The following is a 25492-nucleotide window of genomic DNA, read 5'->3' as shown; positions in this document are numbered from 1 at the left end:
CGAGGAACCTCATTAGTTGGTGGTGGTTCTTGTAGGAACCTAACTGCCCAACTGAAACATTTGGATTTGAATTTGAAAGGACCGCAGGTGGAGGTACTTAACTGAAAAATGTTAAAGTTCTCCTCAATTTAAGGTAAGGTTTATCCCTTATATGATCTGAAGTGATTTTGTTTTATGACGATACCATCTATTTTTTCATATTTGCGCAAATCTTTCTAAAATCAGAAAATGGACACAATTCAATGGATATCAATCAACAGAGGTAAGAATATGTACTGTATGCTATAAAATATGGTTAGCTGTATTGCGTGTAGATGACTGAACTGCTCACAATGTGTCTGTGTCTGCAGGTAGCGTTCTCCTGACATCAGCCAAACCCAGAGTTGTCTGTCAGACTGCCAGATGGTGAAGGGTGATTCACCACTCCAGAGAACGCGTTTCCACTGCTCCAGAGTCCAATGGTGGCGAGCTTTACACCACTCCAATCGAAGCTTGGCATTAATCATGGTGATCTTAGGCTTGTGTGTGCCTGCTTGGCCATGGAAAACCATTGAAGCTCATGATGAACAGGTCTTGTGCTGACGTTGCTTCCAGATGCAGTTTAGAACTCAGTAGTGAGTGTTGCAACCAACGACAGATGATTTTTACGCACTAAGCGGTTCAGCACTAGGCGGTCCCATTCTGTGAGCTTGTGTGGCCTACCACTTCTCGGCTGAGCCATTGTTGCTCCTAGATGTTTCCACTTCACAATAACAGTACTTACAGTTGACCGGGGAAGCTTTAGTAGGGCAGAAATTTGACGAACTGACTTGTTGGAAAGGTGGCATCCTATAACAGTGCCACATTGAAAGTCAATGAGTCCTTCAGTAAGGCCATTCTCCTGCCAATGTTTGTGTATGGAGATTGCATGGCAGTGTGCTCGATTTTATACAACTGTCAGCAACGGATGTTGCTGAAATAGCCAAATCTACTAATTTGAAGGGGTGTCAACATTCTTTTGTATTTATAGTGTACTAATCATTATACTAGAACTTGATGTTGCCTTGTGCTGACAAGAAATTGTTTAGTGCAAATCCAACCCTTGTAATCTGTAATGTCTGGAAGCAGGAAGTGATGGGATCCTTAGCTTTAAAATCTCTAAGGATTAGCCCCCTTTTTATTTTTATTTTTTATTTTTTACAATTTTCACCTAAAATTACATTTCCAAATCCAACTGCCTGTAGCTCAGGCCCTGCAGTGAGGATAGGTATATTCTTGATACCATTTGAAAGGAAGCAGTTTGAAGTTTGTGGAAATTTGAAATTAATGTAGGAGAATGTAATACATTAGATCTGGTAAAAGATAATACAAAGGAAAAAACATGTTTATTTGTAATTTTTTTGTACCATCATCTTTGAAATGCAAGAGAAAGGCAATACTGTATTATTCCAGCCCAGGTACAATTTAGATTTTGGCCACTAGATGGAAGCAATGTATGTGCAAATTTTTAGACTGATCCAATGAACCATTGCATTTCTGTTCAAAATGTTGTATTAAGACTGCTCAAATGTGCCAAATTGGTTTATTAAAACATTTTCAAGTTCATAACTGCACTCTTCTTAAACAATAGCATGGTATTATTTTACTGTAATAGCTACGGTAAATTGGACAGTGCAGTTAGATTAAAAATAATTTAAGCTTTCTGCCAATATCAGATATGTTTATGTCCCGGGAAAGTTTCTTGTTACTTGCAACCTCATGCTAATCGCATTAGCCTACGTTAGCTAAACCGTCCCGCAGGGGACCCACCGATCCTGTAGAGGTTTAAAACATTCACACTACTACTACCAAGTTCAATTCCAGATACCTTTCTCACAAGAAGGTCTGAGTGGCACTTGGAGGTGCCACTGTCATAATAGTTTGCCTAAGACTACCACAACAATTATAATATCTATGCTAAATGTGTTTAAATTTTAGGCTATATTAAATATATTAAGAGATGACAAACAAAATACTTTTAATTTCACCCATACAACAATATAGCCTATTATTAAAGTACAGTGAGCTTACAATATCATTAACAAGTCTTTTACATGTTGTTCCAAGTTACATTTTATATATTTATATGGTTTATTTTGTCATGAAGACAAGGTGAAGGTGCTCTACTCATATTGCACAACAGAATCATTCAGATTAACCAAAGCACAGCATATAACAACCATCTCGTATAATTGAGGGATGTCTCCTTTCATATCTGGAAAAGGACAACATAGTAAAAGTAGAAACTGATGCTGCTGCAGAATTCCTCATCTTCACAGGGGGAATCCAGTTGACATTGGTGTCTTGATAAAAGTCAGCTGATGAACAGAACATAAACAAATGAAAATCACACCTGATGTTAGAATATCACTTCTTTAGGTCACCTAAACCATCAGGGCTCTTGTTTGGTTGTGTTTAATTATAGCAAGTGTTTTAGTGTCATATATAGATTAAATCTATTGTTGGGCTGGAACAATGGGATAAATTGTCCTATCCCATTGAGGCATTTTTCCTATGCTGTAATGTCTATACAATTTCCCTCCTCTTATTAATAAAGTTCTCGACAAATGATAATTGGTTCAGTGCCACTGGAGTTGTTTTGGACAATAATGTCCTCCTTCAGGCTATATGGACCTAATATTGTACAATTTGTGTCTCCCCTTTTAATGGTCATGGCTAGAAGGGATCCATCTTTTGTCAAATTAACGTAATTTACGCTGCAGACTAGGATAATTAACGTAGCAGGTTAGTTTAATTAGGTTAAGATAAGGAAAAGAGTTAGGGTTAGCTAAAGTGCCAAAAATGTACTTTTGACATTAATTTGACAAAAGCTAGATCCATTCTAGCCATGACCCTTTTTCATAGGCCTAGATTACATGGTTACATTCAAGACATAGTCATTTTTATTGATCTGTTGTCAGTGTCAGCAGAGTAGGCCTAGGCTACCATCAAATAACAAATTATTCTGCTAATGTCTTCAGTCTTCAGTATAGTAAAAGTGTACGACATTTTTATCAAAGGCCACGTTTCCTGTGCAAAGGAAAGAAAAGTCTCTGATATAGCCTTTAGGTCTTTGCCAATAAGTGCTCGTTAATAGCCTAAATTATGACTATCCAATCTACTCATAACATTAGGAATAGTAGGCTTACATTAGTCTGCAAATGTGATGATAGACGCATGCGATCCATCCATACTAATAGCTAGACTACCAGCTATCTAGCTAGCTAATTTTAGCTAACTTACTGTTGTTGTTAACACCTGCTTAGCATAACAGCTAAACTACACTCAAAATCGATCAGACTTGACATACCAGTGATGAAATTATCGTAGCAGACCTTGTACTGACAGCTGTCTGGTTTCAGGTCTTGACGGGCAAAATTGTTTTTTTCTCGCATTTCTGACAGTTCTTGAGACTTATCTTCTTGATGTCACCAATGGTGTTTCATGATTGCGGGGAATCTGTAAACATGTGTTTTTCATATTTTCTTTCCTGCCTTGTTAGAGCAGCCAAATACTGCACAGAAAATGATCGTGGTAATGGATCAACTAGTTTAAGGCACTGTTATCATGCAGTTTGGGGTAGCCACTTAACTGTTGTTGCCGGAATAATTAATGTGGTGGTCTTCCAACATGGCCGCCAGGAGGCATCATACGTCAACTGCAAGCCCTCTATGCAGTCAATCCACATGCATACACTGGCTCAAATCAGTTGATGATAGGACGTAGACAAGTAGCAAATGCAACAAGTACTGAGGTTGTATCATATAATAGCACTCACAGCTTTCCTGAGACATTTAAGGTCTGTTTACATATATTTTAAAGGCTTTTTATACAGAAAATGTGTATAAAACCTGTATAAACTGCATTAATAAAGTTGACTCTAATTCCATTACACCATTTCTGATACATCACATGCCTTACTTTTATTGTATTGCATAAGTAAAAGCAGGAAATGCATCACCTATGCCTCTATTGCCATTCATTCCAATTAGACTGGTTTTGGATTTCCATTCTGGAACTTTGAGTATTTATAACATAGCCCCTCTAGTAATTTAAAATAATCTCTATGAGTATAGACACACACACACACACACACACACACACACACAGACAGACAGACAGTCAGCCACACACACACACACACACACACACACACACACACACACACACACACACACACACACACACACACACACACACACACACACACACACACACACACACACAGACAGACAGTCTCTCACAGCCAATGGCTGAGTCTCGGGGCCTGTTTGAATACCTTTAACATGCATTCTGACTTCCCAGCTGGCAAACCCCATGGCACATGCACTGTAAAACCTAACAGTATATCGTGCTAAAATAATTAAGTACAATTTACTCAAAGGTTACTAAAAGTAAAATGTACTCACTTTCACTCAGTAGTTATTTCTGAATTATTAGTTATTATAGATTGCACTCAATAAGATTGAGTGTATTTGATAGAACAAATGAGTTAGATGCAAGCTCTTTCAAGTGTGACCATGATTACGTCTGACGTCATGCACGTTGACGTTCCAAAGGCACATTTGTCAAGTTCCGAAAAATGACTTCCAACATGCCAGCAAAATCGCCACGATTCCTTAAATCGGTATTATCTCCATAGCAAGCTGTTATCAACTATTGCCGGCAACAGTGGATACTTTCTCAATGGTATAAAGTTATTAATTGTTAATTTGAATCATGTGTGTTAATTTGTAAAATTTCAAAGCATAATCTGTCAAGCTAGTAATCAGGCTGCTAACTGGCATGCCAGGGCTAACGTTACGTCGTAATAGCTAACATGACGTCATCAGATCCTCTCTCCTTCTCAAAACCCAATGGACGAGAAGGTAAGAGTTCCCTCCCTTCTGACCTTCTCACCCAATGGGTTTTGAGATGGAAACAAAGAGAGAGGAAATGCATTTGAGATTCTCCCCATGACACTCAGACCTTCAAGAAGACATTGACAAACAGAATCCAGTACATGATGGATTATTCTTATCATCTCAAGTATAGCCTTGATGCAGATCATATTTGCCCTGTGACGTCACCTACAGCCCACCTGTAAAGGAGTTCCTTTACAGGTGGAAGGTAGTCGAAGGTAAAATTCCACAGCTGTTTTTTTTTACACAAATATAACAATTGTTTTGCTGTGCCAAACTTGTGATAATATGGCTAAAAACTGTTCTTTGCCGTCTGTCATTTCCAAATGTAGGTGTATGTAGTTTCTGCAAATAACGTACCAGGACATGCCGAACACCTTCGATGCAGGATCGCTGACGCTTTGGTTGACATTCTGAGGTGTCATGATCTAGGCTACAGGCAAGACGGAGGACTCGGATCTTTAGGGCACTGCATATAAAGCTGGAATCAGATCTGGTTCAAAGATCAACTACTTGTTACACCTTGAAAGTATAATAATAGTATTAGGTATAGTATAAGGTATAATATAATAGTATAAGGTAGCAAAGAGTTTACCTTTTTGTACATTTTCAATTAAACCAAGCCCAGCACTTATCACAAGTGATTTTAGGCAAAATATACAAATGTTTCTCTGGTGGATATTTTGTCAATTATTACCAATGATATACTGTTGATGTACCAGGTTATATTAGTAAGCCTATGTCATTGTTTCCCAACTCCAGTCCCTAAGTATCGCCAATCAGCTGTGCTTTTTGTACCCCATATCCGGAGAACAAAAGTAACTTTGTTTTATACGTTTTTTACAGATATTTTGTTTCATATACATTAATTGAATAGGTTTAAGACAATCGGTTTCCTTAAACCATTTAAGTAGCAGGTTTTCACGTTCAAGTGACCTTAACTCAATTGTGTTTACATCAACTTCACTGACAAGGGTTACAAGTCAACAACATAATTTAAGCACTTCACTCAATTATTCAAGTAAAGCCAACAACATAATTTAAGTTAGTTTCAATCAATAGTGTTATGTTACATTTACGTTGTTTATTCAAGTACAGCTAACAGGAACACTTTGCTTATATTTTGCTTACATTTTGCTTAGTACATTGCTTACTCAAACATTGACAGTACAGTATAATCAAATGATTCATTTGCCAACTCAAATGGCTCAAGGCAATCGGTTTCCTCAAAACCATTTGATCAACTTACCTGATCAGGTTTTGGTGTGACATCTTAATGAGGTCATTGTCTGGTTGTAAACGTCTTACACCATATTACAACCCTCTGGTCTTAACAATGTAACCGATGGTATTTTTAATGACAAGATCAAGACATTATGGGAATGACGTCATATTCTGGTTGTTTTTTGTAGCAAAACATCTCTATACAACCAGTATGTAATCTGACCATGATGTCATCTTTATACAACAAGTATGTAATCTGACCTTGATGTCATTGTTACCAGTTTTGCCAGCTGGGTACTTCTATTCACATAGAGATGATAGACCACTGATCTGTAAGTGAGTGGATAGGTAAAAACATGGCTTCCACCCTTTTGCTTTCACCAATATTACAGTGACAGATCACTGATTTTCCCAAGACAGTCTGCGTTTCAGCTTGATCAGCTGCTGCTATTATCACGTTCAGTAGATACAGTAGAACAATGAAACCTGAGCTCATTGTTACCGTGGATTCACTCTACAAAATCACAAATTTTCAATGGAGGGCAGAGACAAAGGAGCCAAAGAAATGGATACAATGCATTTAATGTAAAACAAATAGAATAGAGAACCACGTGGGCTCTATACATTATGGTACGTTTTCCTAGCCCTGGACTAAAAGAAAGATGGCGCCGACAGACATGACAGCTCTGCTTCTAGCTCCTAAGCAACTTTGCAATATTTTGTTTTTTTTGTGTGTTATTTCTTACACTATTAGCCCAGAACGTTTTTTTGTGTTATTACATACAGCTGGATATAACTTTTGGATATCAGAGCGGCGGTAACTCACCAGCACTACGACCAGGAATACGACTTTCCTGAATTGGATCCTTTGTTCGGCCCCCCAGGGCAATTGAACTTATCCCAGAGGCTGCTCCAAAACGCAGCCGGCAAAGAAGAGGTATTCGGAGTGGACTTCTAGTCTGACTCAGGAGGCGGGCACACCATCCACCGCTTCCAAGTATATTACTCGCTAATGTTCAATCTCTGGATAATAAAGTAGATGAGCTCAAGGCAAGGATTTCCTTCCAGAGAGATATCAGGGACTGTAACATACTCTGTTTCACGGAATCATGGCTCTCTCCGGATATAGTGTCCCTGTCCATACAGCCAGCTGGGTTCTCAGTACATTGCACAGACAAGAATAAAGATCTCTCCGGGAAGAAGAAGGGCGGTAGTGTATGTTTCATGATTAACCAATCATGGTGTAATTGTGATAACATACAGAAACTCAAGTCCTTTTGTTCACCCAACCTAGAATACCTCACAATCAAATGCCGACCGTATTACCTCCCAAGAGAATTCTCTTCGGTTATAGTCACAGCCGTGTATATTCCCCCTCAAGCCGATACCACGACAGCCCTCAAGGACCTACACTGGACTTTATGCAAACTGGAAACCACAAATCCTGAAGCCGCATTTATTGTTGCTTGGGATTTTAACACAGCAAATTAGAGGAAAATGCTACCGAAGTTCTTTAAACACACTGACTCTATTCTCTCTTCTGGGATGCCTACAAGGTCCTCCGCCCTCCCTTCAGCAAATCAGATAATATCTCAATTTTTCTCCACCCTTCCTATAGGCAGAAACTAAAACAGGAAGTACACATGCAAAGGTCTATTCAATGCTGGTCTGACCAATTGGAATCCATGCTTCAAGATTGTTTTGATCACGTGGACTGGGATATGTTCCGTGTAGCCTTGGATAATATCATTGATGTATACAATGACATAGCGACTGAGTTCATCAGGAAGTGTATAGGGGATATCGTTCCCACTGTGACTATTAAAACGACCAAAACCAGAAACCGTAGATAAATGGCAGCATTTGCGCTAAACTGAAAGCGCGAAGCACTGCATTTAACCATGGCAAGGTGACTGGGAATTTGGTTGAATACAAACAGTGTAGTTATTCCCTCCATAAGGCAATCAAACAGGCAAAACCTCAGTACAGAGACAAAGTGGAGTCGCAATTCAACAGCTCAGACACGAGACATGTAGCAGGGTCTACAGACAATCACGGATTACAAAGAGAACTAACCACATTGTGGACACCAACATCTTGCTCCCAGACAAGCTAAACACCTTCTTCACCCGATTTGAGGATAACACAGTGCCATAAACGTGGACTGCTCCCAATGACTGGCTCTCCTTCCCAAGGCTCTCCTTCTCCTTGGCCTACGTGAGGAAGCTATTTAAGCATGTTAACCCTCACAAAGCTGCCAGCCCAGAAGACATCCTTGGCCGCGTCCTCAAACCAGCTGGCTGAAGTGTTTAAAGTCATATTCAATCACTCCCTATCCCAGTCTGCTGTCCCCACTTGCTTCAAGATGTCCACCATTGTTCCTGTACCCAAGTAAGCAAAGGTAACTGAACTAAATGACTATTACCCCGTAGCACTCACATCTGTCATCATGAAGAACTTTGAGATGCTAGTTAAGGACCATATCACTTCTACCTTAACTGACACCCTAGACCCACAAATTTGCTTACCGCCCCAATTTGCTTACGTTGCAATCGCCATTGCACTGTACACCGCCAAATCCCATCTGGACAAGAGGAATACCTATGTAAGGATGCTGTTCATTGACTATAGCTCAGCCTTCAACACCATAGTACCCTCCAAGCTCATCATCAAGCTCGGGTCCCTGGGTCTGAACTCTGCCCTGCACAACTGGGTCTTGGACTTTCTGACGGGCTGCCCCCAGGTGGTGAAGGTAGGAAACAACACCTCCACTTCATTGATCCTCAACACAGGGGCCCCACAAGGGTGCATACACAGCCCCCTCCTGTACTCCCTGTTCACCCATGACTGCGTGACCACACACGCCTCCAACTCAATCATCAAGTTTGCAGACGACACAACAGAGGTGGGCTTGATTACCAACAATGACGAGACAGCCTACAGGGAGGAGGTGAGGTCCCTGGCGAAGTGGTGCCAGGGAAAATAACTTCTCCCTCAACGCCAACAAAACGAAGGACCTGATCGTGGACTTCAGGAAAAAGCCGAAGGAGCACGCCCCATCCACATTGACAGGACCGCAGTGGAGAAGGTGGAAAGTGGAGGCTGAAGGAGGAGGAGGCTGAAGAAATTTGTCTTGGCCCCTAAGACCCTCACAAACTTATACAGATTCACAATTGAGAGCATCCTGTCAGGCTGTATCCTCGCCTGGTACAGCAACTTCACTGCCTGCAACCGCAGGGCTCTCCAGAGGGTGGTGCGGTCTACCTAACGCATCACCAGGGGCACACTGCCTGCCCTCTTGGACACCTACAGCACCCGATGTCAGAAGCAGGCCAAAAAGATCTCAAGGACATCAACCACCTGAGCCACGGCCTGTTCACTCCGCTATCATCCAGAAGGCGAGGTCAGTACAAGTGCATCAAAGCTGGAACAAGAGACTGAAAAACAGCTTGTATCTCAAGGCCATCAGACTGTTAAACAGCCATCACTTGCCAGCTACCATCCGGTTACTCAACCCTGCACCTTAGAGGTTGCTACCCTATATACAGTACATAGTCATGGAATCACTGGTGACTTGAATAATGGAACACTAGTCACTTTAATAATGTTTACATACTGCTTTACTAATTTCATATGTATATACTGTATTCTGTAAGAACCAACGCTGGAGATGAGAAGCAGGTACGGAGAGTGAACATTTAATTTACACAGACATGGAACAGGACAGGAACAGCATCAGAACCGGGTAAAACCGAGACATACGGCAATCAATTCGGAAGTGGGGAGCAGAGCTTGGGGACAGACAAATACAGGGAAGGAAATAATACAGGTGATTGAGTCCAGGTGAGTCCAAATGGTCGCTGATGCGCGTGACGAGGGAAGCAGGTGTGTGTAATGATGGTGTCAGGAGTGAGTAATGCAGGGCAGCCTGGTGCCCTCGAGTGCCAGGGAGGGAGAGAGGGAGCAGGTGAGACTGTATTCTATTCTATTGTATTTTAGTCAATGCCACTCCGACATTGCTCAACCTAATATTTGTATATTTCTTAATTCCATTATTTGCTTCTAGATTTGTGTGTATTATTGTGAATTGTTATATATTACTGCACTGTTGGAGCTAGGAACACAAGCATTTCACTACACCCACAATCAATCACATCTGCTAAATATGTGTATGTGACCAATACAATTTGATTTGAAAAGCGCTTTCAGTGGAGCTTTTTAATCCAGGACTAGGCTTAATCTGTGTCTGGGAAACCGGCACTACATTTTTGAATGCGGAAATATTACCTGCAAAATGTTAGCATTAGTATCACATTAGCATGTCTGGCATGGTTGGGGATCAGCTTTGCTATGCCCAGAGATAGCGGCAGTAGCTTCAGCCCAGAGCACTTTTGTTATTTGTCTTCAAAGCACAGTGATAGACAGTGGGTTAAAAGGTCCTGGACATTACTGCTGCCCTCTCAGAAGGTGGAGAAGAGATTTAAGTCATGTGACAGTTAAGCCCCTGCTACTGTGTTATATAAGACTGTGTGTGTGTGTGTGTGTGTGTGTGTGTGTGTGTGTGTGTGTGTGTGTGTGTGTGTGTGTGTGTGTGTGTGTGTGTGTGTGTGTGTGTGTGTGTGTGTGAGAGGGGAAACAATGGTGTGATGAATCACAAAGGGCTTTTGTTTGTATCACATGATGATAATTATGGCTTTTAGTTGATGTATTGCCCCATGCTCTGATCTGGACTGGCAAAGCTGTCTGGGACAAAGATTAGCATGTTTTAGCTCCAACAAACACACACAGTCATGGTACACTCTCTCACTCACACATGTGCACACACACACACACACACACACACACACACACACACACACACACACACACAGACACACGCGTGCGCACATACACACACATACACACAAACTCAGACACACACGTACACAAACAAACCTCGACTCACACACATTGCATTAAGATGTCTTTGTATTTTGTACCCTTTTCTCATTGTGTGTGTGTTTGTGTGTGTGTGTGTTTGTGTGAGTGTGTGTGTGTTTGGCATTTACATATGGCTCACTTTAAGCAGAGACTGGGTTTGGAGCTCAGAAGCCCTGTCACACATGCCACACATAGCAGGCGTGGTGGTCCATAGTCCCCGGGGGTCATTGCAATACCCCTCATCACACACACACACATTTACATCCGGCTGGGACCACTAGCATGGCATTCCCCACACTCCTATCTCGATAAAACCAACACCCCCCCCAAAATAACCTTTCCAATAAAGTAATCTGTTGCTTCTAATAATAGAAATAAAAGGCAATTAGTGCTGCATCCCTAGGAGTTCATGTAAATGTGGTGGTTTTCCTGCCTTTTGTAGTATAATCTCTCAATGAATAAACCCAGGGACAACCTGTATTGTGTTACACTCTATTTACAGAGCATGTGTCCCGTAGGCCTGTAAGTGATACAGTAAGTCAACAAAAGAACAACGACAGGGCTTTCCCCTGTCACTTTGACTCATCAAGTCACCAATAACCACAGATCTCTTCCCCTGTCCTAACCATAACCATTAGGGGATGGAAAACGTATCTAACCCTGTATCAGTGAATAGGGGCAACTTTTAGCTAAATCAATCTGGCTCAACATTCTCATTCTGCACCCGTTATTAAGCCGACGGACCAGATATTGCGCTCGTTGTCAAGGCGAAGACCCCTTACCTGACGAGCCCAGGAAGTAGCGTTCGAGGACTGAGCCAAAGCCAGACGGGTTGTCCCTGAGGTTGCTAACAGTGAACGGCTGCATGGTGACATTCTGCTCGTTGATTGGCCAGCTCTGGTTCTGGACGCTGGCGCCACCGTACCACGACATGTTAGCCATGGAGAAGCAGTCCTGGGGAAGGGGGAGACACACACACACACACACACAGAGAAGATACAGTTAAAGAGTGAGTGAAATAGGAGGAGGAGAGAGAGAAGTAGATGGTTGGAAAAGAGAGGAGAGAGGAGATTAATACAATGGCAGCAAGAGGGAGTGAGAGATGGACAAAGAAAAAAGAGACTGGGCTTGTGACAGTGGAAGGCGGGAGGAAGAGAGAATATTCCTCTAAAGAAACAGAATGGGGAGAGAAAGGTGAATTGGAACAGGGTAAAGAAGGAGGGAGTAAATGATGAGAAATAGATGAAAGGTAGTTGAATGATAAAGAATACACCGTGGAAGAAAACAGAGATTGAGACAGAAAATCTAAAGGGGTTGATCTGAGGTCTTTAGTGTCATCTAGAATCAGTCTCACACACTAATAGATATATTCATAAAAAATAAAGGAGCAGGGGGGAGGAGAAGGAGAAGGGGGAAGAGGAGGATAAGGAAGAAGAAAAAGGAGGTGCCATGTAAGAGCGGACGAGCGTTGAAGATCTAACTTTAAAAGTCTACAAAAATAATGAGCTGGTTGTGACTGAGGACAACAGACTTCTCTACCAAGAGCTGAGATTTAAATAAATATATTAATAATAATCTCAAGTAGAAATTCTCAACAAATTATCCAGACAAATCTGCCATATCTGGAAAACACTTTTTTTATTTCACCTTTATTTAACCAGGTAGGCTAGTTGAGAACAAGTTATAATTTACAACTGCGACCTGGCCAAGATAAAGCATAGCAGTGAACAGACAACACAGAGTTACACATGGAGTAAACAATAAACAAGTCAATAACACAGTAGAAAAAAAGAAAAAAAAGAGTCTATATACATTGTGTGCAAAAGGCATGAGGAGGTAGGCGAATAATTACAATTTAGCAGATTAACACTGGAGTGATAAATGATCAGATGGCCATGTGCAGGAAGATATACTGGTGTGCAAAAGAACAGAAAAGTAAATAAATAAAAACAGTATGGGGATGAGGTAGGTAAATTGGGTGGGCTATTTACCGATAGACTATGTACAGCTGCAGCGATCGGTTAGCTGCTCAGATAGCAGATGTTTAAAGTTGGTGAGGGAGATAAAAGTCTCCAACTTCAGCGATTTTTGCAATTCGTTCCAGTCACAGGTAGCAGAGACCTGGAAGGAAAGGCGGCCAAATGAGGTGTTGGCTTTAGGGATGATCAGTGAGATACACCTGCTGCAGCGCATGCTACGGGTGGGTGTTGCCATCATGACCAGTGAACTGAGATAAGGCGGAGCTTTACCTGACATGGACTTGTAGATGACCTGGAGCCAGTGGGTCTGGCGACGAATATGTAGCGAGGACCAGCGGACTAGAGCATACAGGTCGCAGTGGTGGGTGGTATAAGGTGCTTTAGTAACAAAACGGACGGCACTGTGATAAACTGCATCCAGTTTGCTGAGTAGAGTATTGGAAGCTATTTTGTAGATGACATTGCCGAAGTCGAGGATCGGTAGGATAGTCAGTTTTACTAGGGTAAGTTTGGCGGCGTGAGTGAAGGAAGCTTTGTTGCGGAATAGAAAGCCGACTCTAGATTTGATTTTAGATTGGAGATGTTTGATATGAGACTGGAAGGAGAGTTTACAGTCTAGCCAGACACCTAGGTACTTAGAGATGTCCACATATTCTAGGTCGGAACCATCCAGGGTGGTGATGCTAGTCGGGCGTGCGGGTGCAGGCAGCGAACGGTTGAAAAGCATGCATTTGGTTTTACTAGCGTTTAAGAGCAGTTGGAGGCCACGGAAGGAGTGTTGTATGGCATTGAAGCTCGTTTGGAGGTTAGATAGCACAGTGTCCAAGGGAGGGCCAGAAGTATATAGAATGGTGTCGTCTGCGTAGAGGTGAATCAGGGAATCGCCCGCAGCAAGAGCAACATCATTGATATTTACAGAGAAAAGAGTCGGCCCGAGAATTGAACCCTGTGGCAACCCCATAGAGACTGCCAGAGGACCGGACAACATGCCCTCCGATTTGACACACTGAACTCTGTCTGCAAAGTAGTTGGTGAACCAGGCAAGGCAGTCATTAGAAAAACCGAGGCTACTGAGTCTGCCGATAAGAATATGGTGATTGACAGAGTCGAAAGCCTTGGCCAGGTCGATCAAGACGGCTGCACAGTACTGACTTTTATCGATGGCGGTTATGATATCGTTTAGTACCTTGAGCGTGGCTGAGGTGCACCCGTGACCGGCTCGGAAACCAGATTGCACAGCGGAGAAGGTACGGTGGGATTCGAGATGGTCAGTGATCTGTTTGTTGACTAGGCTTTCGAAGACCTTAGATAGGCAGGGCAGGATGGATATAGGTCTGTAACAGTTTGGGTCCAGGGTGTCTCCCCCTTTGAAGAGGGGGATGACTGCGGCAGCTTTCCAATCCTTGGGGATCTCAGACGATATGAAAGATAGGTTGAACAGGCTGGTAATAGGGGTTGCGACAATGGCGGCGGATAGTTTTAGAAATAGAGGGTCCAGATTGTCAAGACCAGCTGATTTGTACGGATCCAGGTTTTGCAGCTCTCTCAGAACATTTGCTATCTTGATTTGGGTAAAGGAGAAGCTGGGGAGGCTTGGGCAAGTAGCTGCGGGGGGGCGGAGCTGTTGGCCGAGGTTGTAGTAGCCAGGAGGAAGGCATGGCCAGCCGTTGAGAAATGCTTGTTGAAGTTTTCGATTATCATGGATTTATCAGTGGTGACCGTGTTACCTAGCCTCAGTGCAGTGGGCAGCTGGGAGGAGGTGCTCTTGTTCTCCATGGACTTTACAGTGTCCCAAAACTTTTTGGAGTTAGAGCTACAGGATTCGAATTTCTGTTTGGAAAAAGCTGGCCTTTGCTTTTTTACTGACTGCGTGCATTGGTTCCTGACTTCCCTGAACAGTTGCATATTGCGGGGACTATTCGATGCTATTGCAGTCCGCCACAGGATGTTTTTGTGCTGGTCGAGGGCAGTCAGGTCTGGAGTAAACCAAGAGCTATATCTGTTCTTAGTTCTGCATTTTTTGAACAGAGCATGCTAATATAAGATGAGGAACATTACTTTTAAAGAATGACCAGGCATCCTCAACTGACGGGATGAGGTCAATATCCTTCCAGGATACCCGGGCCAGGTCGATTAGAAAGGCCTGCTCGCAGAAGTGTTTTAGGGAGCGTTTGACAGTGATGAGGGGTAGTCGTTTGACTGCGGGCCCGTAGCGGATACAGGCAATGAGGCAGTGATCGCTGAGATCCTGATTGAAGACAGCGGAGGTGTATTTGGAGGGCCAATTGGTCAGGATACACTTAGGTGTAGCCTGTCAGAACAATCTTACAACAAATGTATCCAATGAAATCTTAATTATAGTGATCGCTATATCCACTTGACTTAACTGTACGCTGTGACGTAAAACTGTCATTTATAGAGTAATTTGGTGTATCATCAACAGTAAAATACTGTGAAACATTTTACAGCTGATGAAACTAACACTGTAAAAGTGTGAACAAATGTGATCAGTGTTATGTCCTTTGGATGATAGACCATTCTTGATACTGGAAACTGCTGAGCGTGAAAACCACGTAGTTCTTGACACACTCAAACTGGTGCGCCTGGCACCTACTACCATACCCCGTTCAAAGGCATTTAAATATGTTGTCTTGTCAATTCACCCTCTGGATACCACACATACACAATCCCTGTCTCAAGGCTTAAAAGTTCTTCTTTAACCTGTTTCCTCCCCTTCATCTACACTGATTGAAGTGGATTTAACAGCTGACATCAATAAGGGATCATAGCTGTCGCCTGCAATCACCTGGTCAGTCTATGTCATGGAAAGAGCAGGTGTTCCTAATGTTAAGTACACTCAGTGTATATAATCAGCATGTTTCGAATGGGTGGGGTTTCAGCTTGTAAAATAGTTAATGAACCAATAACAAAGAGCGAAAAAGTTGTTGCTAAAAAGCTATTTAGGATTATTTTTAACCTTTTGAATGGAAAACTATTACAGTAATCTACTTAATTGTTACCCAGAAATGACTTAAAATGTATATAAAAATGGCTTCATTGGGCCTTTAAGCCTTAAATGGTTGAACATTTTGCCATTTATTTTTGGTCTGTTTTGCCCTGTAGTCTCTGCCAGGTTGGAAGCCTTTGTTAAGGCCTCTAGTAGGGCAAGTAATATAAAACACCAAATATTCATAAATGCATTACCTAGCAGCCAACCTGCTTACACCAATCCTATGTAATTACAGTAAAATATTGTGAAATACAAACCCCTCCCCTCAATGAATTTCATTCATTTATCCATTCATTCATTCATTCATTATGATTACAGTAGCATTTACTTTTTTACAGTATAATACATGCAATTGTATGGTATCGTACTGTGTGTAATTACACAGTACCTGCTTTGATAACATACTCATTATATACTCTAATCCAATTGTGATAAGTACTGTAGTGCTGTAAGTGACTGTGTTTTGTCATTTTTGAGCATCGAAATTTGGTTAAATTTAAAATATACCTGATTAATATTCCACTTATAGTAAAGCTGGTGAATTATGTGGAATAATAATGGCATGTGACATTGAATCAAATGAAAAATGACAGGCCTACAATATTACATAACATTTTCTTCAAATGTGCAGAGAACATGGTCTGCTGGCCGGTCATATGATTCCACATGAATTCAAATGTGGCACTTGAATCTATCTCCACTTCACTGCTTTACTGTAGCCTAAAGAAGAAAATATGTCCACGTAAACCCCATCACGCCACATTTGTAGTCTTTCACCCTAGCCTCTATGATGTTCATTCTGCTTTTTCTCCAAATGATTTTCCGCTCCGTGCCAGGAATTTATACAAGTGCCAGGCGGTCACCTGAGACACGTGTGACAGTTACTTTCTTTACTATCAAATGAGGAGAGACAAACTTATCACACAAGACAGAGTTATACTTTAGTGAATAAAGATTTAGTTTATTAATAAGGGAGCAGATCAAGACAACACACACATATAAAGTGAATCGATTGAGTGCTCTAGATGAGTGTTCTAACAACCCCTTATTCTGTTGCATAAAACAACCATTTGATGCAATAACAGCATTATAACATAATCTTGTAATTTCTCTCACACACGTGATAGGATTTGGGACTTATGAAATGACCATCTTTCAGGATATGAAGCCACTGGAATCCCCAAATGACACGGGACAACATACTTATGCCAGGGAATGTACCAATACAAGGATTAAACTTTCAAAACATCCGAATTGTTAAGCGATTAATCATTAGGCAGCAAGAGGGATAGAAGGAGAGTAATTCTGTGGTCTTAGAACCCAGTGCCATGACGAAGCAGACTGGACGTTCAAGATCCCGCTTCCCTTCCACAGCCATGTCTGTGCATCGTGCGTGCACTGGACATCTGATTAAAATGTATTCAAGTTCAACCAAATAATATAAATGTCTAAGATAAATGTGACCAACTGGCTCAAATTGGTCTTATGTAGCAACATTTGAAATTGTGTTTTTTACATTGGATAAAAAAAGAGAAATGGTATATCATACAATGCATTTTTTTTAGGAACAATGGAAAAGTAACTCTGCTTTGAAAGTTGATAAACTTGTAAACTCACTTTTGAGAGAATGGCCTTTGAAAGTTGTGGTACCTAGTGAAGAGCTCTTCTTTGTCTACAACCATTCAGCATCATTCACACCCTCTTAAGCTTTAGCCCCACCCATCTCGTTTCGCTGTCGGAGCGTTCGGAACGCAGACTTGACGCTCTGGCCGATTATTTGTTTACCTCTGGATAACATGAAAACAGCCTAACCTGCTCTGCTGGCAACAATTGCATTACTCTTTTTTGCCGTTTACTGACACTGGCCATATTCAACGGGTGTGACGCATTCATAAATTCATCAGTTCTTCTGCGCTCTGGCATACTCAGATTGAATTTACAAACTTACCTAAAATGGTTACTTGCATAGTGGAATCTTTTATTAAGACATGTAGCTAGCTAGCTAGGTAAACAATGAACCTAGCTAGGTAAACAACATGTAAGATCATACACATCACGTAGCATTAGCTAGCGAGCCAGCCAGCTAACATTAGCTAGTTAAACAACAATGAACATAGAGCCAAATAATGTCGTTACTACCCTGCATGAATCGGATGGGCGTTAACCAACTAGATTCAATGTTAGTTAGCTAACATTAGACTAACAAGTAAAGCAAATGGCTCTGAGAAACAAATAATAACATCATATACGTAATGTTAGCTAGCGAGCAAGCCAGGCAGCTAGCTAACATTAGGCTCTAACTAGCCAAGCAAACGGCTCTGCGATACGAATAATAATATCATACACGTAACATTAGCTAGGGAGCCAGCCAGCTAACGTCAGCTAGATAGCTAACAGTACAATTTAGCTTGAAATGAAACCACTTTCTGTCAAAATTAGAAATGTGTAATATCTGAAAATGTAGCTTGCGAGACTATCTTACCTGTATACCTTATCATGCATGATGGACTGTCACGGATGCCATGCCACGGTTGCCCTTAGTTTGAAGATGTCATCCGGAGACAGGTATTTTCTCAATTTGTTTAGCTATCATACTCTAATTCCACTGATTTCAAATCTCGATCCTCCATAAAGTGGAGATCAACCCATATGCAGCTCCACTACACGATACATAAAAAATCTGCGTTCGACAGAATTACCAACACAGACTGACCAGCTCAAACAAACAGACAGAAGACAGAACATATGGCAGACCAATCTGAACTCCTCTCTCGGCATGTCCAGCCTGCTCATTATCTCAGCCAATCATGGCTAGTGGGAAGGTTACTACTTTTTCTGTGGCTTAACCAACTAGGCTCGTAATTTAACAATTTATTCGTATTTACAAATCACATACAAGTTTGTTATTAAGGCACATAAAAGTTCACATGTTCCAGAAGGCATTTCTGGCAACAGCAAAAAAATAGTTTACGTTCAAATGGCTCTCCTGTGAAGTAGTGACCCGCGACATGCGGCATACGCCTAGTTTGCTGAAACAAGTCACAAATGAAACTGTTTCCAGGGTATATTTTAACAATCAATTAACTAATTTGTCAGTCCCCCAAAACTTCTACAAACAATAGGCTACAAACAGTAGGCCTAGTGCACACAATCCAAAAAGCTTCACTGTTACAGTATTTATGAAAAATTGGCACAATATTAAAGTATAGAGGAGACTGGGGTTACTTGTCTCAGGAGTTGGTTGTCACAGTGCTAATTACTCCCAATAAAAATGGCACTGTGTGTTATTTTTTAAGGTTCGAATATGTGAACTCTTTGAAAGAACTCATCCACCTGGTTAATTTATGTCAGCATGATATACATGTTTTTCATACACTACCATTCAAAAGTTTGGGGTCACTTGGAAATGTCCTTGTTATCCATGAAAACATACATCAAATGAGTTGCAAAATGAATAGGAAATATAGTCAGGACGTTGACAAGGTTATAAATAATGATTTTTAATTGAAATAATAATTGTGCCCTTTGCTTTCGTCAAAGATTCCTCCATTTGCAGCAATTACAGCCTTGCAGATCTTTGGCATTCTAGTGGTCAATTTGTTGAGGGAATCTGAAGAGATTTCACCCCATGCTTCCTGAAGCACCTCCCACAAGTTGGGTTGGCTTGATGGGCACTTCTTACATTCCATACGGTCAAGCTGCTCCCACAACAGCTCAATAGGGTTGAGATCCGGTGACTGGCCTGGCCACTCCATTATAGACAGAATACCAGCTGACTGCTTATTCCCTAAATAGTTCTTGCATAGTTTGGAGCTGTGCTTTGGGTAATTGTCCTGTTGTAGGAGGAAATTGGCTCTAATTAAGCGCCGTCCACAGGGTATGGCATGGCGTTGCAAAATGCAGTGATAGCCTTCCTTCTTCAAGATCCCTTTTACCCTGTACAAATCTCACACTTTACCACCTCCAAAGCACCCCCAGACCATCACATTCCCTCCACCATGCTTCACAGATTGTGTCAAGCACCCCTTCAGCATCTTTTCATTTTTTTCTGCGTCTCACGAATGTTGTTCTTTCTTCTTGTGATCTGAACACCTCAAACTAAGATTTGTCTGTCCATAACACTTTTTTCCAATATTCCTTGGTCCAGTCACTGTGTTATTTTTCCTATCTTAATCTTTTCTTTTTATTGGCCAGTCTGAGATATGGCTTTTTCTGTGCAACTCTGCCTAGAAGTCCAGCATCCCGGAGTCGCCTCTTCACTGTTGACGTTGAGACTGGTGTTTTGCTGGTACTATTTAATGAAGCTGCCAGTTGAGGACTTGTGAGGCATCTGATTCTCAAACTAGACACTCTAATGTACTTGTCCTCTTGCTCAGTTGTGCACCGGGGCGTCCCACTCATCTTTCTATTCTGGTTAGAGACAGTTTGCGCTGTTCTGTGGAGGGAGTAGTACACAGTGTTGTACGATATCTTCAGCTTCTTGGCAATTTCTCACATGGGATAGCCTTCATTTCTCAGAACAAGAATAGACCGACAAGTTTCAGAAGAAGTCCTTTGTTTCGGGCCATTTTGAGCCTGTAATCGAACCCACAAATGCTGATGCTCCAGATACTCAACTAGTCTAAAGAAGGCCAGTTTTATTGCTTCTTTAACTAGCACAACAGTTTTCAGCTGTGCTAACATAATTGAAAAGGGGTTTTCTAATGATCAATTAGCATTTTAAAATGATAAACATCGATTAGCTAACAACAACGTGCCATTGGAACACAGGAGTGATGGTTGCTGATAATGGGCCTTTGTACGCCTATGTAGATATTCCATTTAAAATCATCCGTGTCCAGCTACAATAGTCATTTACAACAATATCCATGTCTACACTGTATTTCTGATCAATTTGATTATATTTTAATGGACAAAAACAACAAAATTAGACACAAACTTTTGAACAGTAGCGTAGGTGACAGTAAAAGAAAATGTGGGTATCAAATCAAATCCAATTGTATTTGTCACATGCGCCGAATAGAACAGCCTTACAGTGAAATGCTTACTTACAAGCCCTTAACCAACCATGCTTTAAGTTAAGAAAAACATTTAAATAAGTGTTAAGTAAAAAATAGAAAATCAAAGTAACAAATTATTAAACAGCAGCAGTAAAATAACAAGCGAGGCAATATACCAGGGGTACCGGTAGAGTCACTGTGAGGGGACACCGGTTAGTCGAGGTAATTGGGGTAATATATACATGTAGGTAGAGGTAAATTGACTATGCATAAATAATAAACAGAGCGTAAAAAGAGGGGGGGGCAGTGCAAACAGTCGGGGTAGCCCTTTGAGTAGCTGTTCAGGAGTCTTATGGCTTGGGGGTAGAAGCTGTTCAGAAGCCTTTTGGACCTCGAATTGGTGTCCGGTACCGCTTGCCGTGCGGAAGCAGAGAGAACAGTCTATGACTAGGGTGGCTGGAGTCTTTGACAATTTTATGGCCTTCCTCTGACACTGCCTAATATATAGGTCCTAGATGGCAGGAAGCTTGGCCCCAGTGATGTACTGGGTCGTACGCACTACCCTCTGTAGTGACTTGCGGTCGGCGGCCGAGCAGTTGCCATTCCAGGCAGTGATGCAACCAGTCAGGATGCTCTCGATGGTGCAGCTGTAGATGGTGCAGCTGTAGCCATGAACAATTATGTTTGTTGAAAAGAGGAAAGGGAGAGATATATTTCAAACCTATTTCTGAGTTCCTAGGTCATGTGGTAACTAGCATCTTAATTAGCATTGGGTGGGTGGTTGTCATAATCAACTCCATTATAAAAACAAATTGGTGTTGATTGTGGGCAATTCTATGGTAACATAAGGATGGTAACTGTAACGACTCTCGTCCTCCTCTTCTGAGGAGGAGTAGCGAGAAGGATCGGAGGACCAATTTGCAGCGTCGTAAGTGTTCATGATGTAATATTTAATGAATCAAACTGAACACTGAAATACAAAAAACAATAAAGTGAACGAAAGAAAACCGAAACAGTCCTGTCTGGCGACATACACAAAGACAGAAAATAAACACCCACGAAACACAGGTGGAAAAAGGCTACCTAAGTATGATTCTCAATCAGAGACAACTAACGACACCTGCCTCTGATTGAGAACCATACTAGGCCCGAACACAGAAAGCAACATAGAAAAACAAACAGACTGCCCACCCCAACTCACGCCCTGACCATACTAAAACAAAGACAAAACAAAGGAACTAAGGTCAGAACGTGACAGTAACAGAATGACATCATTGGTCCCTGATCTGTACAATACAGAAATGCATAATAATGAATGTCATTATCTTCATGATAAAATTTTAGAATCGTTATTATTATATTATTATAATATTATTCTATATACTGGCTATTATTCTAATGAGCTTCACCTCCAAACAAAACCAAATTTGGTTTCGCCCAGACTGGACCAAATCTGTACCAATCATAGACATCTATGTTTCACAGGTTTGGACATCACAGAACAGCACAGTAGAGAACAGTACAGCACAGTTTAGTACAGTACACACAAAAGAGTACAGTATAGTACAATACAGTAAATTATACTGTACTCTACGCTAGTGTGCTCAAATGTACTGTACTGTACTGAACTCTATTGTATTGTACTGAACTCTAGTCTACTGTACTGTATTGTACTCAAACTGTTTTCTAAGACCCCTCTTCCATATGTTGTTTGACCAGAAATCATTAGGATGACAACATACCGATAGCATTAATATTTAAATTAAAATATCCTTGGAATGTTGTCCTAACATTCACTAAAATGTAACAACCACAAAAGAACATTTCCCGAACCCAAACGTTCTCATTAGGTTTCCAGGTAATGTAATAGCACAATGTACCAGTAATGTTTTTTGGACCGGGTTATTATTATTAACATACTGCTGCAACAAAATGCGAGAACAACATTCTGGGAACATTCTTGCAACATCAGGAAAATGTTTTTTTTTGACAGTTTTTGTGTTGTGAGAACATTTGCCACAACCTAACAAATGTTCTGGGAACTTTCACAGAACCAATTTTGGTTTGCTGGGCATATTGTTCAGGGACATTACAATATATCCTAAGATCTTTTTTTGCTAGTACTATAGAGAGCTCACTTTCGTGCCTCCCTCTCACACACATATTTTTAGAACAAAAATATGACAGCACTCTTAAATTTACATTCACACGTACAAATTTACTCTATGTCATGTTATTATCAAGGGATAAAATGCTGAATGTTGTTAGGAATATTGTTAAATCATATGCTATATGCTATATTGCTTAATTTCCTGTTACAAAAGGAATAAGCTACTAGCAAACATTGTGACAACCAACCCCCATACTGTGTGACAACCAACCCCACAATGGGGCTGGTTGTCACAAGTGGACAGAGGGTTTGATGGCTTATAACTAACTCCATGTTGGAATAAGATATGCAGGATAAAACGGAACCCCATTTCAACCAAAGACCTTGGTCTTTCTCACAATATTGAAAAGACTCTTGTAAAATATACTGGTGCTGACAAATACACACAAGAATGAAAAGTGTGACAACCATCATAAAAGCCACTTATGTATGTAAATTGATTGATTTGGAAACGACCATTTTGGAAAACATATCCTGATGGGTTTATGTGAATAAAACACCTCTGAATAGTCTGATATCTGTCTGACAGGCTGAACCGGCTGTGTGTATGCCACACACTCAGAGAGAGAGAGAGAGAGATAGAGAGAGAGAGAAACCGTTCCCGTACCTTCAGCTCCACATGACAGTGCACCGGCGACCATGTCATGCTATAACACTCCGTCTCCGTCGCCTCATTCACCTCCAAAGAGATTTTAACGTCCGCCACCGAATCCCATGTGTAGCAGAACTCCGTCTTATTGAGCCAGCACAGGTTCCTGACAAACGGCACTTCAATATCGGGGTTCCCCACGTTGCCCACGTCAATCTCCACGTAGGTCTTGTCTTCTGTCAGTGTCTGTATGACCAGAGAGTGAGTCCGTCTCTCCCAGATAAGCCCGCTATAACTCCCCTTTAGGATCCAGTTCTTGTTAGGCTGATCCACCACTTGCCAGTATATGATCCCAATGGTCATGACGAAAAAGACTGCCACCCCGAGACAGGCAATAGCTCCCTTCCAAGTTTCGTTCATCTCCTTCAATCCCGTATCCCATGTTACCTCAGGGATGGGGCTAGGGTTCCTATTTCGAGCATGAGGCATGTTTGTTTTTGAAATGATTAATAATCAAATTTAAAAAATGAAGAAAAAATCTCTGCAAGTGGTTGTTGAAAAGCTTGGGTGCCTCATCATCATGTCATGTTGGTTTCAAAGTGGCTGAACGTTTGTTAGTCTACTTTTGAACAATCTCCAACACGCGGTGTTACCGCAGTTTTTGCGCAATTATGCCAGCCAGAGACAACTGGTCAAAGTGTCATGTGAGTGAAAACGGTATAAAAAAAAAATCCCAACGGCTGGAAAAACGAATCAGAGAAAAATTGACTTACCACATGCTGCCGCGGTTTAAAAGTGTTCCTTTTTAATGACATTGAACGCTGAGCTGTGAGTGAGCAGCCTTAGTCCTGGTTTGGCAGCAATGCCTAGCTCCTCAGACTCCGACTTGCTTGCCCTGCGGTTTTTGCCCGGGTCTGACGTAACGCCAGGCTGTTTCTTCAGAAAGGTAGAGTAGAGAAGATATAGTGATAAGGGAGCCGGTAGACGCGAGGAGCTTGGCTTGACAGGCAGTCCCAGAGCAGCCGGTTGGGGCGAGCAGGCCATTGGCGGTGGGGAGTGACCGGTGCTCGCTCCCCTTGCATGCGCTCCAACTGGCAGGCTCGCCATTGCACGTTTTTACAACACTGCGCTTAAGTTAATATCAGCCGAATAAATATTAATTTGGAGAGGGGTAAAATGGTGTAGCTTAACAATTTTTGGAACTCAATGTCTTTAGGTTGCAATTGACTTGACTTTCTATGGAGTAGGCCTAGGCCTATAGTGGGCAAAACATCAACAAGTAGGCTACATTTGGCCAGTTGCAATTAAATTTGACCCTAAAAGCCGATATTCACAGGAAGCTATCTGGATGCAATTTATGTTGCTTGCAATAAAGTTGCATCTGGGTTGGTCAGTGTCTCAACCTCCAAAGATTGCCTGCAATTTAATTGAATTGCATCACAAGAAATATAAATCAATCATAGAGCAATAGCCTAATGGTCACTTTTTGTAGGCACTAACCCTGCCATGGCTCGTTGGTCAAAGCCTATTGGGAAATGAATGGGTTTTTCTGTAGGGTTTTTGGATAAATGCTGAAAATAAGGTATGTGATAAAAACAGGTGTAGGAGATCTTATACATTTTGTTCTATGACAATCTTCTTCAGCTAACATAACCTTTTGTGAATTTTGAAGCATTTATGT

The 25492-nt window shown here is 41.4% G+C and overlaps 1 protein-coding gene across 1 annotated transcript; it reads right to left on the bottom strand.

Moving 5' to 3' along the window:
• Positions 1 to 11825: 11825 nt before the first annotated feature.
• Positions 11826 to 24867, bottom strand: LOC121840051 (SITS-binding protein-like). The gene is made up of 2 exons (XM_042301366.1): positions 23830 to 24867; positions 11826 to 12017 (listed from the first exon to the last, which is right to left on the bottom strand). The coding sequence occupies exons 1-2, from the start codon at positions 24298 to 24300 to the stop codon at positions 11826 to 11828; spliced, it is 663 nt and encodes a 220-aa protein (XP_042157300.1). The 5' UTR covers positions 24301 to 24867.
• Between the last annotated feature and the right edge of the window lie 625 nt (positions 24868 to 25492).

This window comes from Oncorhynchus tshawytscha, linkage group LG19 (genome assembly GCF_018296145.1).
Source record: "Oncorhynchus tshawytscha isolate Ot180627B linkage group LG19, Otsh_v2.0, whole genome shotgun sequence".
In the NCBI taxonomy this organism is placed as follows: Eukaryota; Metazoa; Chordata; class Actinopteri; order Salmoniformes; family Salmonidae; genus Oncorhynchus; species Oncorhynchus tshawytscha.
The sequence above is the reverse complement of the archived record's forward strand: the minus strand, read 5'-3'. Positions and strand labels throughout refer to the sequence as shown.